Source organism: Hippocampus guttulatus, chromosome 21 (assembly GCF_054856545.1).
Source record: "Hippocampus guttulatus isolate MCC_2025c chromosome 21, RoL_Hgut_1.0, whole genome shotgun sequence".
NCBI lineage: Eukaryota > Metazoa > Chordata > Actinopteri > Syngnathiformes > Syngnathidae > Hippocampus > Hippocampus guttulatus.
This window is the reverse complement of record NC_141281.1, coordinates 2,294,706-2,307,415: the sequence shown is the minus strand read 5'-3', so window position 1 is coordinate 2,307,415 and position 12,710 is coordinate 2,294,706. Positions and strand designations below refer to the sequence as shown.

The window sequence follows — 12,710 nt, the reverse complement described above, 5'->3', positions numbered from 1 at the left end:
TTGTAAATATCCTTCTTTTTTTTTTTCCTCTGGTCTCGTCAGTGGGAGAGCAGCGGGCCACTCGGACTGTAAATTTTGAGAGATGAATTAACCTCTTCCATGTCCAATTCAGCCCTGCATCTTTTCTTCTGTACAATGTGACCCTTTGAGCTCAGGGGTGAGAGAACTGGCCGGAGTGGAGACAGCTCATTCCAAATGAGTTATTAACGGAATTTTTTGAATAGAAGGAAAAATTGTAGGCTCGCCATTTCGTGTCATAAAGGCCCAGTCGCTGAGGCGACAGGGGCCTCCCAGGGACAGAAGGCAATACCATTACAATCAAATCTGAGATGGAAGAGGGATTGAGCTGTCCATTCTGAATTTTTATATTGTCGGAGGGCAGAGAAGGAAATAATGCCTTCCTAGAGTGCATTAACCTCTGGCTGGCGAGGTAACGAGAAAAAAAACCCAAAAAAGGAGAGAAATACAGGCGAAGAGAGGTAGGATGGGAAGGAAAAAAGCAAAAACACTTTTTTTTTTTTGCATGGCTACACAGGAAAGGAATAATAAAGCACTGCGAATAAAGGGAAGGACAAAGAAGGAATGAAGGGGAAATGTGAGGCAGAAAGGAAAGTAATAAGACAAATGCTACACAAAGAAAAATTGAAAGAGACACGCAGTATAGAGGACTTTTATTGGTTTTCCTTGGAGACCATCTATGACAGGAAGTACTTTGGGGTGACTCCTGACCACCTACGACGGCGACCGCGTCGCTCTGCCACTGATGCTGAGGAGCTCAAAAATAAAGAATGAAATAGGACTGAGTCGGCCTCAAATGACGCTGGCCCACCGGACATCCGCTCTCAACGGCAAACCAGTCCCCAAAGTGCGGATGCCTATTCAAGGGCGATCACGCCGTCGATTATTTGGCGACAAGGGCGACCAATCGAATGACAGTTTTTCGGCCGGCGCAAGCCGGAAGTGGTTGGCCGTTTCCGCCGGTGCGACTTGCGCCTTGCTAGCCGAGGCGCTTCCTTTTAGCTTGTTTGCAACTTGCCAGCTTGTCAACGGGGAAGATGATTCCGGGCGAGTTTCGTCGCCACTAAATCATATTTTAGTAAATATGACTGCGAGATGTTTACAGTGGTGCCGTTCGCCGGAATAGTCCCGCAGGAGGAGCTCAAAGCAACGCGGAAGGTAACGGGCAGGGTGTCGTTTGCGTCTAGCGCCTCGGTGCCTGTCTTGTTCTTCTTGTTGTTTTTTCGTGATGTCTGTTAACATTTGACACCACGACAGTCGAGCATCGTGGTAGTGCTCTGTTTCGTCGCGTTATGTTTCAGTTTTCAAAAACGGGATTGAAAGGGAAAATAGCTCAATTAGTTCCACTTCAGAAAGTGACGGTGACATAATGCCACCCAAAATATGAGATCGTTGTTGAAAAGAACTAAAACGGGGGGCGCATTTTGTTCTTAAATGATTGATGCCGAAACTGGGCACTGGTAAAAAAAAAAAACACCTAGTCACCCTTTTGAGAAAAAGATAGCTGAGATCAATCATGGTCACCTTAACATTAAAATCACTGCATTTCAAAGTTGAATGGTAATTCGTGTGTATGCGGCATTTTTCACGTTGGAACGGTTGCACCAAGTCTTCTTAATTCGTATGTTTTAAAAATGGTGACATTGAAACACCTTATTGACCCCCTCGGCAGATGAAATGATTTAAATAAATCAATGTAATCGAGCAATCGGTACGATGCTTTGTGTTTGCACAGCCACGAGTAGTTCCTGGGCACAATGAGTGCGAAATACAGCCCGGTGGGGTACAACGCTTCGCGGAAGAACATTTCCATCTCCATCCCGGCATCTGCAGAGTTGATGTCCCCTCATATAAAGTCCCTGGAGGAACTGAGTGTTCTCGGAATCAGACTCGGCAACTTCAGTGCCCTCGCGCAGTTTTACATCTGTGTGGCTGGAGTCTTCTTCTTTTATCTCATTTATGGATACGTACAGGTAAGAAGGCGAATACAACACATACTCTCGCTATTTGATAGCTATTTGCGCATGGAAGAACTGATCATCATCAGGGGGGGGGGGGGGGGGCGCTTAAAAATGATGGCGTGGTCCTTGAATGAACATCCAAGGTGGGGTGGTTTGGTGCTCATATTTCAGCGCCGGAGCTGGCCTCCTCAAGTTGTGACCATCTTGCTTAATTGTCTTGCCCCCTCAGGAGCTCATCTTTTCGGTGGAGGGCTTTAAGCCCTTCGGTTGGTACCTCACTCTGGTCCAATTTGGTTTTTACTCTCTGTTTGGACTCACTGAGCTTCAATTCACAAAAGACAAACGCAGAAGGTACGACTGTTCTACTCTGTCAAATTACCCAGAGATTCAAATGACCTAAATTTTTGTGGGATAAAACTAACCCCCCCCCCTTCATATCCTCCAGGATACCCGGGAAGACGTATATGATACTTGCCTTTCTAACAGTGGCCACCATTGGCCTTTCTAACACCTCCCTGGGTTACTTGAACTACCCGACACAGGTCATCTTCAAGTGCTGTAAACTCATTCCCGTCATGATTGGAGGAGTATTTTTACAAGGTAAGTCTGGCCTTTTTGTTTTCCTTCTTTTTTGTAAAATAGGCATCGATTGATTCTCCATTGCACTGTCATGAATTTGTTTTGGTTTGTCTTTTGACTTGCTTTTTGTCAAGCGCTTTGCATCGCTGCAAGAAAAGCGCAATATAAAAAGAAGGGAAAAAAAGTAAAATGGTGGCCATACATACTGAGAGATGCATAACGTTTATTTCATAAAGAATTTACATTTATTTTAAAGCATTGCATCACAGTCTTAAAGGTGAACTTGGAATTAAAGGGGAATTTTTGTTCTACGCGGACCCACTCGTCAAACAAGGTATCAATATTAATATGGCAGTTGTCGAATATGAAACTGCACCCGTTTTTATTGATGTCAGGGAGCGGCTTTTGTCACTTGCCGTCTGCTGAAAATGACATCGCACCCGCTCAGGGCTCGGCTCAGCTTCTGAGCGTCACGCGACCAAACTCGGTCAACAGATGATGAGCAGTCAACAGGCTGTCAGTGTTGTCGTTGACATGAAGGCGAGTCCGGGGATGGAGCTTTTCATTTGCATTGAGCTGCAGTTTGGCGTCTCTTTCCCGCCCCCGCCTTTCAGATAAGCGCTATCGGCCGGTTGACGTGGCCGCCGCTGTCTGCATGTGTTTGGGACTCGTCTGGTTCATGCTGGCTGACAGCAAAGTGACACCCAACTTTAATGTCACAGGTGCGTACGCGATCTGGCTAAATAACGGCAAAGAAGGAAAAAAAGAGAGTCATTTCTGGCCTGCATGTTAAAGTTGTTTGTTTATCTTCAGGTGTTTTCTTCATTTCCCTGGCGCTGTGTGCAGATGCCGCCATTGGAAATGTGCAGGAGAAAGCCATGAAACGTTATCACGCCTCCAATTCCGAAATGGTATTTCCCTCCGTATTCTGTCTTTGACATGGACGGTGCGATGGGAACATTTTTGGCAAAGACCTCCTGGAATTTTGGAGTCGGGCCTCATGTAGCCCCCACTCTGCTGGGTTGCGCGTGACGGGAATGTACAGCAAATTGAGCGGACCCGGAAACGATGGACTCGCAGAAAAGAAAATCATCTCAAGTGTCAAAAAGTGTGTTTTTCAGTTAGTCGAAGGTCCCTCGATCGCGCCTCTCCCATCTTGTGAAAGATTTTAGGACAAATGAGAATAAAGAAGATGTTGGATGGGCTTTGCGCCTCTGATTGCCGCGATGTCGGTGACGCGTCTTTGGTCGGCTGTGAAGTGGAGTTGCGCTGGCTGTGTTGACAGGTGCTGTACTCGTACTCCATCGGCTTTGTGTACATCCTGGCCGGGCTGCTGTGCGTGGGTGGGCTGGGACCCGCCGTGTCGTTCTGCTCGGAGGTGAGCTCGCACGTCATGTCGGATGAATTGACTTCCGTCCGTGGCACTTCAATTCCATTGGTGCACATTACGATGATCGGAATTCCTTACGGTTGATCGAGAGCAGTGGTCCCCAAACCGTGTTTCTGTTTCCTTGTCATGGCGGTTTGTTGTCTTCTCGTAGGACCCTGTGCAGACGTACGGTTATGCCTTCCTTTTCTCTCTTGCGGGTTTTTTGGGCATCTCTTTTGTGTTGGCTCTGATCAAGCTGTTTGATGCCCTTGTTGCAGTTACAGGTCAGTTTTCCAACTTTCTTTTGGTCAAATATCTGAACTCGACTTGACTGATTTTGTTTTTAACCCACGCGTGCGCGCACACCCCCCAGCCCCCCCCCCCCCAATTCTGGTTGTTAGAAAGTCTTTGTCGGTTTGTTCGAAGCGAGCGACCGTTGCCAGACCTCTGAGCGTGTTTTCCTTCTTTGCAGTGACTACAGGGCGGAAGGCCGTTACCATATTTTTTTCCTTCATGTTCTTCAGCAAGCCCTTCACTTTTCAGTAAGTGCCGCCACCTTTGGACTTTGGCCAGCGTTGTTCTGTTTAACGACGTGACCGCCGAACTCTGCTTTGACTGAGAAAACTGGGATGTGACTTTCCCGACCCTCGTTTTCACGTCCTCGGTCCGTTGCCGTACCTTTTTTTGTATGCGCTCCTCTGTCTCGCCAGCCATGACTCTCATTGCCGCACTTGCTCATGGGCTGTGTCAAAAAGGTCACATTTCGTGCTGCGAATGTGATTCGTCTCACACAAAATAGTCGTACTTTCCCCACGCCGAGTGCAGCTTCTTTATTTTCTTTCTGGAGAAGGAGCGGCTCGACTGTTAATTTTCTGACCTATCACTGAATCGTCATTCATTTGTTGGAGCATTTTATGCACTCTCAATTTGTAATGTCCCGTTTCTGGAACGCTGGGTCGAAAGTGAACCTTTCTTCGGGTGGCATTGTCATCACTTGAGATTACTCAACCTCTGTCGCCCCCCCTCCCCCTCCCTCCCCCAACACCCTCACACAGGTACATCTGCGGTGGCCTCCTCGTGCTCGTTGGCATCTTCTTGAACGTTTACAGTAAAAACCGTGAGAAAATGAAGCTTCCTTCAACCAAGGACCTAAAAAGCAGACTACTGAGCGGAAAGAAAGTCAGAGCTCTCTCCCAAAATGTATGAGAGGGCATCCGTCGCAGGCTTTGACTTGAGCCTCAAAGGATCTAGCCGGAGCCTCCCTGCCCAAGATGCATCATGAGCGTCAGATGGAGTTTTGGGGCTCTCTCTCCACCTGAAGACAACTGACTGCTGCGGGCTGAAACTTCCCCAAATCTGGTTGGGATTACAAGGGACGAGTGGCGGTTGGGCACTTTTGGAGCGCACGCCAACACGTTGCCAGTGTGCACAACATCAATGAAGAGACTCGAAAGGAACACAGTTCTGCGCAAAAAAAACAAGTTGGAAGGGAAGAATGAAGTGACCGCTTGCTCCCCACTTCAAAAGATGGCCCTTGTCAGGATTCCTTGACTGCACAGATAAAACGGCTCCGTTTTTGTACAATCGAGAATCTGCTCTGTGAATGCTCGCATTTTGGAGTGTTGCGCTCAGCTCCCGCAAACTGCTAACTACGAGTGTTTGCATGAAGGCAGCCCGCTCTTTTTTTACAATAAACTCCAAGATGTTGTCTCGATAGTCTGATGATTGGTGGCTCTGAGAATCTGTGACTTTACACTCACGCGCCAAAGAGTTAGGGTCGTCTGAGCGCACAAGAGTCGCGTCAAAGGCGTTCATTTAACAGCACAGTAAAACTCGGCGGTTCGGGGCTGAGTCGTAACCAGCAGGCGTGAAAAACCACAAGTCCTAAAAAACATCGAAATCGACTATGAACAGCACCATAGAGACAGACGGTGGTTTCTTTTTTGGGGGGGGGGGGGCAATGGAAAACTAGATGGAATTTAAAAGCAATAGCAAAGCAGAAGGCTCACCGCTCTAATACGGGCCGTATAAAAGAATAAATAATCCCGTTGTCTGCGGTGTCCAATGCAAAGTAATTTAACGCATCAACGCCGCCACCTATTAATTTCTTGCGGAAGCATTGCGGGGGGGAGGCCTGCGAGCACCAATTGGACCGAGCACCCAGCTGCATCTCGTCTCGCATCCCAACTCAACAAGGAAACGCACGTCGATCGGCACGACACGCAACCCCGCTCGTGTGGTCACATGGGAGCGGGTGACACCGTATTCCTAATGAATGAATTAGCCAAGGATGGTGAGAGCCCGAGGGGCCCATTTGGGGCTCTTGTCCTCGGGGCGCCGCATCACCGGGAGCCCTTCGGGTGAAGGCCCGGCTGCCTTCATTAGTTCCTCGGCTTCTGACCCTCCTCCCTTCCCCAAATAGCTTTGGTGGGGGTAGCGCCATTGCTGATCCCCCGCAATAACAGCCGCGGAGGCCCCAAAGCCCAAATCCTACGCAGCTGCCCATGGGCCACTAAAACAACGGATCGGAATGCAGCGTTTGGATGCTTCGTATTGCAGATAGTGATGACTTTGTTGCACGGATGGAATGGAATATATCGTTACTGTATCGTCAATGAAAATCGGCTCAGCAAGCGCACGAGACAAATCCCCACACCCGCCGACTCTGCTCGCAATTATTACGACCCGTCTCATCCAATCGCAGTACAGTAGTTGATCTGATGGCTGTTTTGTCATTCTCACTCTCGTCCATCCTGACTTTCCCGTTGTTGTCCGAGGGACATTTGAGACGATGCGGATGAGGGGCGAGAGTGTGTCTTTCGTTTTGGAGGTTACCGTGCGGGAGGCGGGTGTTTGCCCCGAAGATCTCGGGTCTGTGTTTTCCTGCCATTAATTAATGGGTCCCCCAGCTCGTGAGCGGAAGGCAGCTTTTGCCTCACCGCGGCGACTGAGAGAGGCCAGAAGAGGTTGGAGCCAAGCTCGCCTCCATCGCTGCAGGCTCTTGGTTGTGAGCCGCGCCGGATTTGGACTATTTTTAACAAAATCCTTTTATGGATAGATAAATCTGATTTTATGCAAGAAGAGTCTCCTGGGTTTCAATTAACTGGGGTCACGCTGCAGATCTATCACCACAAGAAAGAGGGAAGAAAGCAGGAGAGGAAGCCATAGAAAGGGGGCAAGAAACCTTTCATTCATGCAGTCTAATTAAACATTGGTGAAATGCATTCGCTGTCCTTTCCTTAAGTTTTTATAACAAGCCATAGGTGAGGGTGACTGTTTGCTCGGGCCTGCGCTCCCAGTGGGGGGAATCCATGAAATTGGCTTTTGTCGCCAGAATTCCCATCCACTATTCATATATGTCTGTGTGTGTATAGGTAGATCCATCTCTACCTATACACACACACACCACACACAAAGCGGTGCGTAGTCAAAGTCGCATGAGCACAAAGAAGAAGTGAGAGACGTGAGGAAACGAGAGAGAGAGAAGCCGGGCCATCTATCAGGAGCGTTTTGGTCAAAATGCACAGTGTGAGTTGCGCATCTGTCACCCGAGCGCTCATTCTCTCACCGTGACACCGATTTTTTTCGCCATCAGCTCATTGTCTCTCGTTGTTAAAGTACCCACGGGGCGCTCCTTAACGCCAAGTTGATCTCAGGTTATAGTCACTTACTCCCCATGCCGCCATTATGGCAATGGCATTTCTCTCCGCGTTCCGTTCCCAGCACGCGTGCCGATCGCACCGTGTATGATGCTTCTCTGCCGCGTGGTGGGGAAATGATCCGCTTCATCGGAGCGCGACGATGTGCTCCGATACCTTTGGCTAAAAAAGCAAACGTGGGCTGGATGACTGCAGGTTTACGCACACAAAATGTTGCTTCGGCATGCAGTCGCTGAGCAATTAGCGCCGCACGCCGATGCACATACAAGCTGCTTGTACAAAATGTGTCAATTGAGAAAAAAAAAGAGTCAAGTCCCTAATGTGACACGATCCATCTCAACACCGCTGCCTGTTGCAACACATGCTTAGCAGAATTTTGGAAATAGGTTCAGCTGCGGCGCCACGTCGGTTGAGTGAACAAACGCAAGCTTTTTCTGCTACGTGACGGCTGCGCATGCGTGAGTAGCATTGAGAACGACAACGTTAATTCGATTATATGATGTTATTATTTTTCCACAGTAGTCAGAAAGTTGCTGTATGGTTTCTCCGCAACGATGTCAAGTTGCATTACCGGCAAATAGAGCTTTAAAAACTTGACAAACACGGCCGATGTCATTGGTATATCGTATCATAATTTCGGACCAAGCGCAGACCCTTGGGGGGGGGGGGGGGTTGCTTCTGTGACAATCATTTTGCCACAGCGGATAATTGCAAGGGAAAGGAAGCACTGTAATTGTACATGGCCGGCTGACATTTAGCTGCGAGATGAGAGCGAGCGCAAGCGTGAGGCTGTGACGGGTCTCGCCTTTGCTCCAATTAGTAGGCCCCCTCTGCCTGATTGGGAGGAGAATCCCATGGCCGCAGGGATTGGTCAATCTTTGAGGCACTCCTTTTGAAATTGGGCACTATCGCCCCAGGTAGTCATGGCAAATGGGACTAACCGACAAAATAAAACCCAAAGAAAGAAAAAGCACATTTGATCCTTTAGTGCTCCCTGATCTACATGATGGTTTGGACTCGGGTTTTGTTTCACTTTTGAAGAATAGCTTTGCATGAAATGAGATTACCCCCACCCCCCAAAAAAAAATCGTTGATCTTAATCTTAAATTGTTTACAACACGATGTTTTGCACATTATGGACACCTGTGAACATTTTCTTAAAAAAGGAAGTCCAATACAAGCATGTCTGTTGGTTACGGTAAATGGCAAGCGCTTCAGTCGGTACGCCACTTATTCAGCCTTTATCTCGAATGAGACAATGTACACCAAGCACAGGAGCCTCCAGCCGCTTTCATCCAACCTCAAACAAAAACATCATAGTGAAGCACACGGTATAAATGAACAAATAGACGCTTCTTTCCAAACATGATGAATATGTGCATTGTCTTTACTTCGCCCGGGTGTGAATGTTTTTTTGTTTTGTTTTGTTTTGTTTTTCTTCGACCCCAACTCTGGATGCTGTTGGCTCGAGGAGGAGAGTCACGCTGCTTAATTAAGGACGGAGAAGAGGATGGGCGGGCCCGCTCAATGCGGTGTCCTCATTAGTGGATTTTCCACCCGGAGGTGGTGTTGAAAAACAGGACGCCTAATGAGGGACCAACAGTCAAGTAATTGCAAGGGTTTCTTAAATTGGGTTGTATGAAAACTTTGTTTTCACGCTCACGAGACATATTATTAGGTACGCCTACACCAGCTCTGATTGCAAGCTGCAATTGCAGACTGCTGACCGCTAACACGTTCCGGTGATGCGGATCATGCGCCGTAAGTTCAAGGTGACCTGCTTTTTTTTATTTTATTCTATCTTTGAAATACTTTTCGTGAAATTGATAAGAGGCTTCGGGTGCAGTGTACGCTAACACAAAAATATATACAAATAACAGGAACACAGACACGCAAATGCCCCCCCCCCCCCCCCCTATGTAAGTGACCTTGCTATAACTTTTGGTATTGCAGACTTGCGATTTCGATAACATGGCCTATGCTTTTGTTTTGAAGGGCGTCGGAAAGGAAAATGTCGTAAATCATGACGTTTTGACGAAAACAACTGTCGCGCTGTCGGAAGAAGCGCCGACTGCGATGTGCGGAGAAGATGCGATCTCGCCGTGAAACCAGACAAAACAAAACCGAAGGTGGTAAGTGAAACTGAACGATTCTTTCGCACTTGGTTGAGAAGGGAACGAGATTTCGCTTAATTTCACGCTGTTTACGATTCGCTGTTTTGTTTCGTTTTTCATTCACTGGAGAGTGCAAATGCACTTGATCAACATGTAGCGATGCTGTAGCCTAAGGTTCACGTTTGTAATCGTTGAAGTTTAAGGTACTGTAATCAATTTCCGGTACATGCTCTGAGTTAGTTAAAGGATGTGCAAAACATACCGTTGGAGTTATTAATTGTATTTCATGTTTATTCTCTATTGTAGGTCTTACGGCGTGTGGCTGTTCACTTAAAGTTGTGAGCCGTCAGTTGAATAGACCTCCATTGGGTGCTACCCGCTGCGCCCCTCACGATCGACCCTGGACCAGTCCGCGGGCTCCCGGTCGTATTGGGCACCTCTGACCTACCTAATCCGAAACGATGAGGAAACAATCGGTAAATTTGTGTTTACTGCTCTCGTACCCGATGGTGTACTCGCTCGAGATGACCACCGAAAAGTGACAGTAATGCATAGAATTTGACAAAGTACCTCGACAACAAGAAATGTGTATCAGATGGGTACATTTTTCTTTCTCAAGGTAGACTTTACAAATGCGGGTCTTGCATTAATTAGCTCACATTCCCTTGGCCGGGTGTCACGAATTTTGTGTCCACCGAGAGTACGGTCATAAACGCATGTTCAAATAACACACGTCGCTGAAATGGCATTCAATCTAATAACACCATCAAAGACGGGGGGGGGGAAAAAAGAAGAAGAAATGAGAAATAAAAATTCACTTAACATTGATGGTTACCGTAATGTTCATAAAACCCAGTGTGGCTTCAAAGTCAAATTAAGTTCAGTGGGCAAAATGATGTCGGGCTCAATGTAGCCATTTATATGACTCTTTTTATGGCTGATTCCAAACCGCCTCGCTAATCAAGGCTCTATTACAAAGCTTCTTCATGGCGGGGCTTAGATTGGCTTCAATTTACATAATGGCGCAACGCTGAGAAAGTGAGGTCTCAACTGCTTTCCATTTCTCCCGCCAAGCAGATTAGATAGGTTTATGGATTTGCAACACGTGCGAAGCCTTCTCCCCCCCCCCCCCCCCCCTCCATTACTGGTTTATTTCCTTGCGAGTTGTTGACAATCACTGGGATGGGGTCTTACTCTTGGAATCTAATTGGTGACCGGTCACATACCTCCGCCCTCCATTTGTTAAATTCCGATATCTTTTTTTCACTAAAAACCGAGACATTGCTTCAAATTGACAGATTCTGTTGCTAGTTTGGGCTGTAACATGTCAGATCAACAACCAGTCAAAGCAGCCCTTTTCAAATGTCCTATGCAAATTAAACACAAAAATATTCGTATTTACCGCCTTGGATTCCGATGAGAATGAAACCAAATCGCCACATGGAATGAAAATACTCCAGGGGGGAAGTCGGGGCCGCCACCCGACCTCGGATAAGCGCTAGTTGTACCTGACCAAAATTCAAGGGGGAAAGCGACGGTTCCGAGCCACATCAAAGTGGTCATCCTTTCCGGGAAACAGACCGACTTCCAAAGTGTTTGCATTTCAACGCATTTGGATACCTCACGTGGAGTCAAGAATGAAATTGATCAAAGGGGACAGAAATGGACTCTTATTTCTGATCCAATAGACAAAGGCGGCAATCGTGTCATGATGCTTTGAACGGAGGGAGGAAAGCTTGTCCTTTGGAACTGATGAGTGGACAACCTGGGGTGAGGGGATGGTTCCCAGTAGGCCCACATTAAGAAATGAGCGGCGCCTTCGTTCCGAGTCATTAGACAGCCTTAAAGCTGATGACACGGGCAGGGAGAAGATTGATCTCTTCTGAATTGGTATCCAACAGGAAGGCCGTTCACACCGCATGTGATGCTCACCTCTGAATTCATGAAGTAAAGGGCATTAAAGGACTTCTTGTGCAATGTTGTTTTTCCCTCGCTACTGCCGAAAGCGGTGGCTCATCAAATATCCACTCGGTCAGATCAGTGTAGATCACAGGTGTCCAAAGGTACACTGTATATACCTCCTGTATCATCGAGCTAGATTGACGGATGCAAAACAAGAATACTAGCTTTGCTCGTGTCGTTGTAAAGGCAGATTTTTCCTTTTCATAGAATTCATCTTGAAACGCGTTGTTCAACCCAATTGTTGAAGGAAAAAAAACAAAAGATCAACGTTTGGCCTTTCATGTCGCTCGTCTTTTCCACCCTCGATCGGCCTTCTTCCTCTTCTATCCATCACATCGATAAGGAGCGGACCGAAAAAGCGCTCTTCTCAAATGTTGCTTCGCAGTCAATGAGTTCCAATGAGCGCTGCCCGCGGAGCATCCTCCCAATGCTTTTAACTGACTACCCGGTCAAATCTCGCGTTCGTACCGTCCACTGGCTCATTTCTCAAATCAATGATCTCAATAAGTGCCTTGTTTAAAAAAAAAAAAAAAGGTCTGATCAGCTGTACGTGGACAATTAGGTGGAGGAGTGAGGGGACGGCGCTAATTAGTCCTGTGCTCTCAGGCGATCCCGCCATTTATGATGCGGCGCAGGTACACCGTCGACAACGGCGGCAGCCTAACTCGACGCGGGCGCTTTTTAGAGGAGACCACATGAAATTCTGCAAGAAGCGGCGCGGAACAATTCAACGTCTGGTTTATTTGCATAATTGCCGACGGTATCGCTGTGCCGATATTCTCCGCATTGCGCTCAACAAACCACTGGTGTTAGCCTGCAAGCCGCACGGAGCTAAAAAAAAAAAATGCCTGGCGACCAAAATTCATTTGCACATGGCGACTCTTGTCCACATCAAGTCGGCACGGAAAGTCCATTTCAGTTGGGCGGCTGTGCGCCGGAGCTTTGCTTGGCCAAATTTCAAACTTGGACCGAAATATCCGCTTGGGTTACTTTTGCATGGATGAGAAGTGCTCTTCAAATAACGTTTGATTGATTGACTCAAAAAGAC

The 12,710-nt window shown here is 47.5% G+C and overlaps 1 protein-coding gene and 1 long non-coding RNA gene across 3 annotated transcripts; both read left to right on the top strand.

Moving 5' to 3' along the window:
* Nucleotides 1-863: 863 nt before the first annotated feature.
* Nucleotides 864-5,639, top strand: slc35b3 (solute carrier family 35 member B3). 2 transcript variants are annotated; one of them, XM_086102446.1, is made up of 10 exons: nt 864-1,176; nt 1,754-1,991; nt 2,209-2,330; nt 2,425-2,579; nt 3,173-3,280; nt 3,405-3,469; nt 3,844-3,936; nt 4,100-4,211; nt 4,400-4,469; nt 4,983-5,639. In XM_086102446.1, exons 2-10 carry the CDS (start codon nt 1,776-1,778, stop codon nt 5,131-5,133), a joined length of 1,092 nt encoding a protein of 363 aa, XP_085958572.1. In that variant the 5' UTR covers nt 864-1,176; nt 1,754-1,775; the 3' UTR covers nt 5,134-5,639. The 2 variants fall into 2 exon arrangements, with proteins under 2 accessions (XP_085958572.1, XP_085958571.1); XM_086102445.1 differs by having other exon boundaries at nt 865-1,176; nt 3,372-3,469.
* Nucleotides 5,640-9,002: 3,363 nt separating this feature from the next.
* Nucleotides 9,003-11,626, top strand: LOC147186691 (uncharacterized). Its single transcript, XR_015099028.1, has 3 exons — nt 9,003-9,193; nt 9,582-9,718; nt 10,007-11,626. It is a non-coding gene; the product is annotated as an uncharacterized LOC147186691 (long non-coding RNA).
* The last annotated feature ends 1,084 nt before the right edge of the window (nt 11,627-12,710 follow it).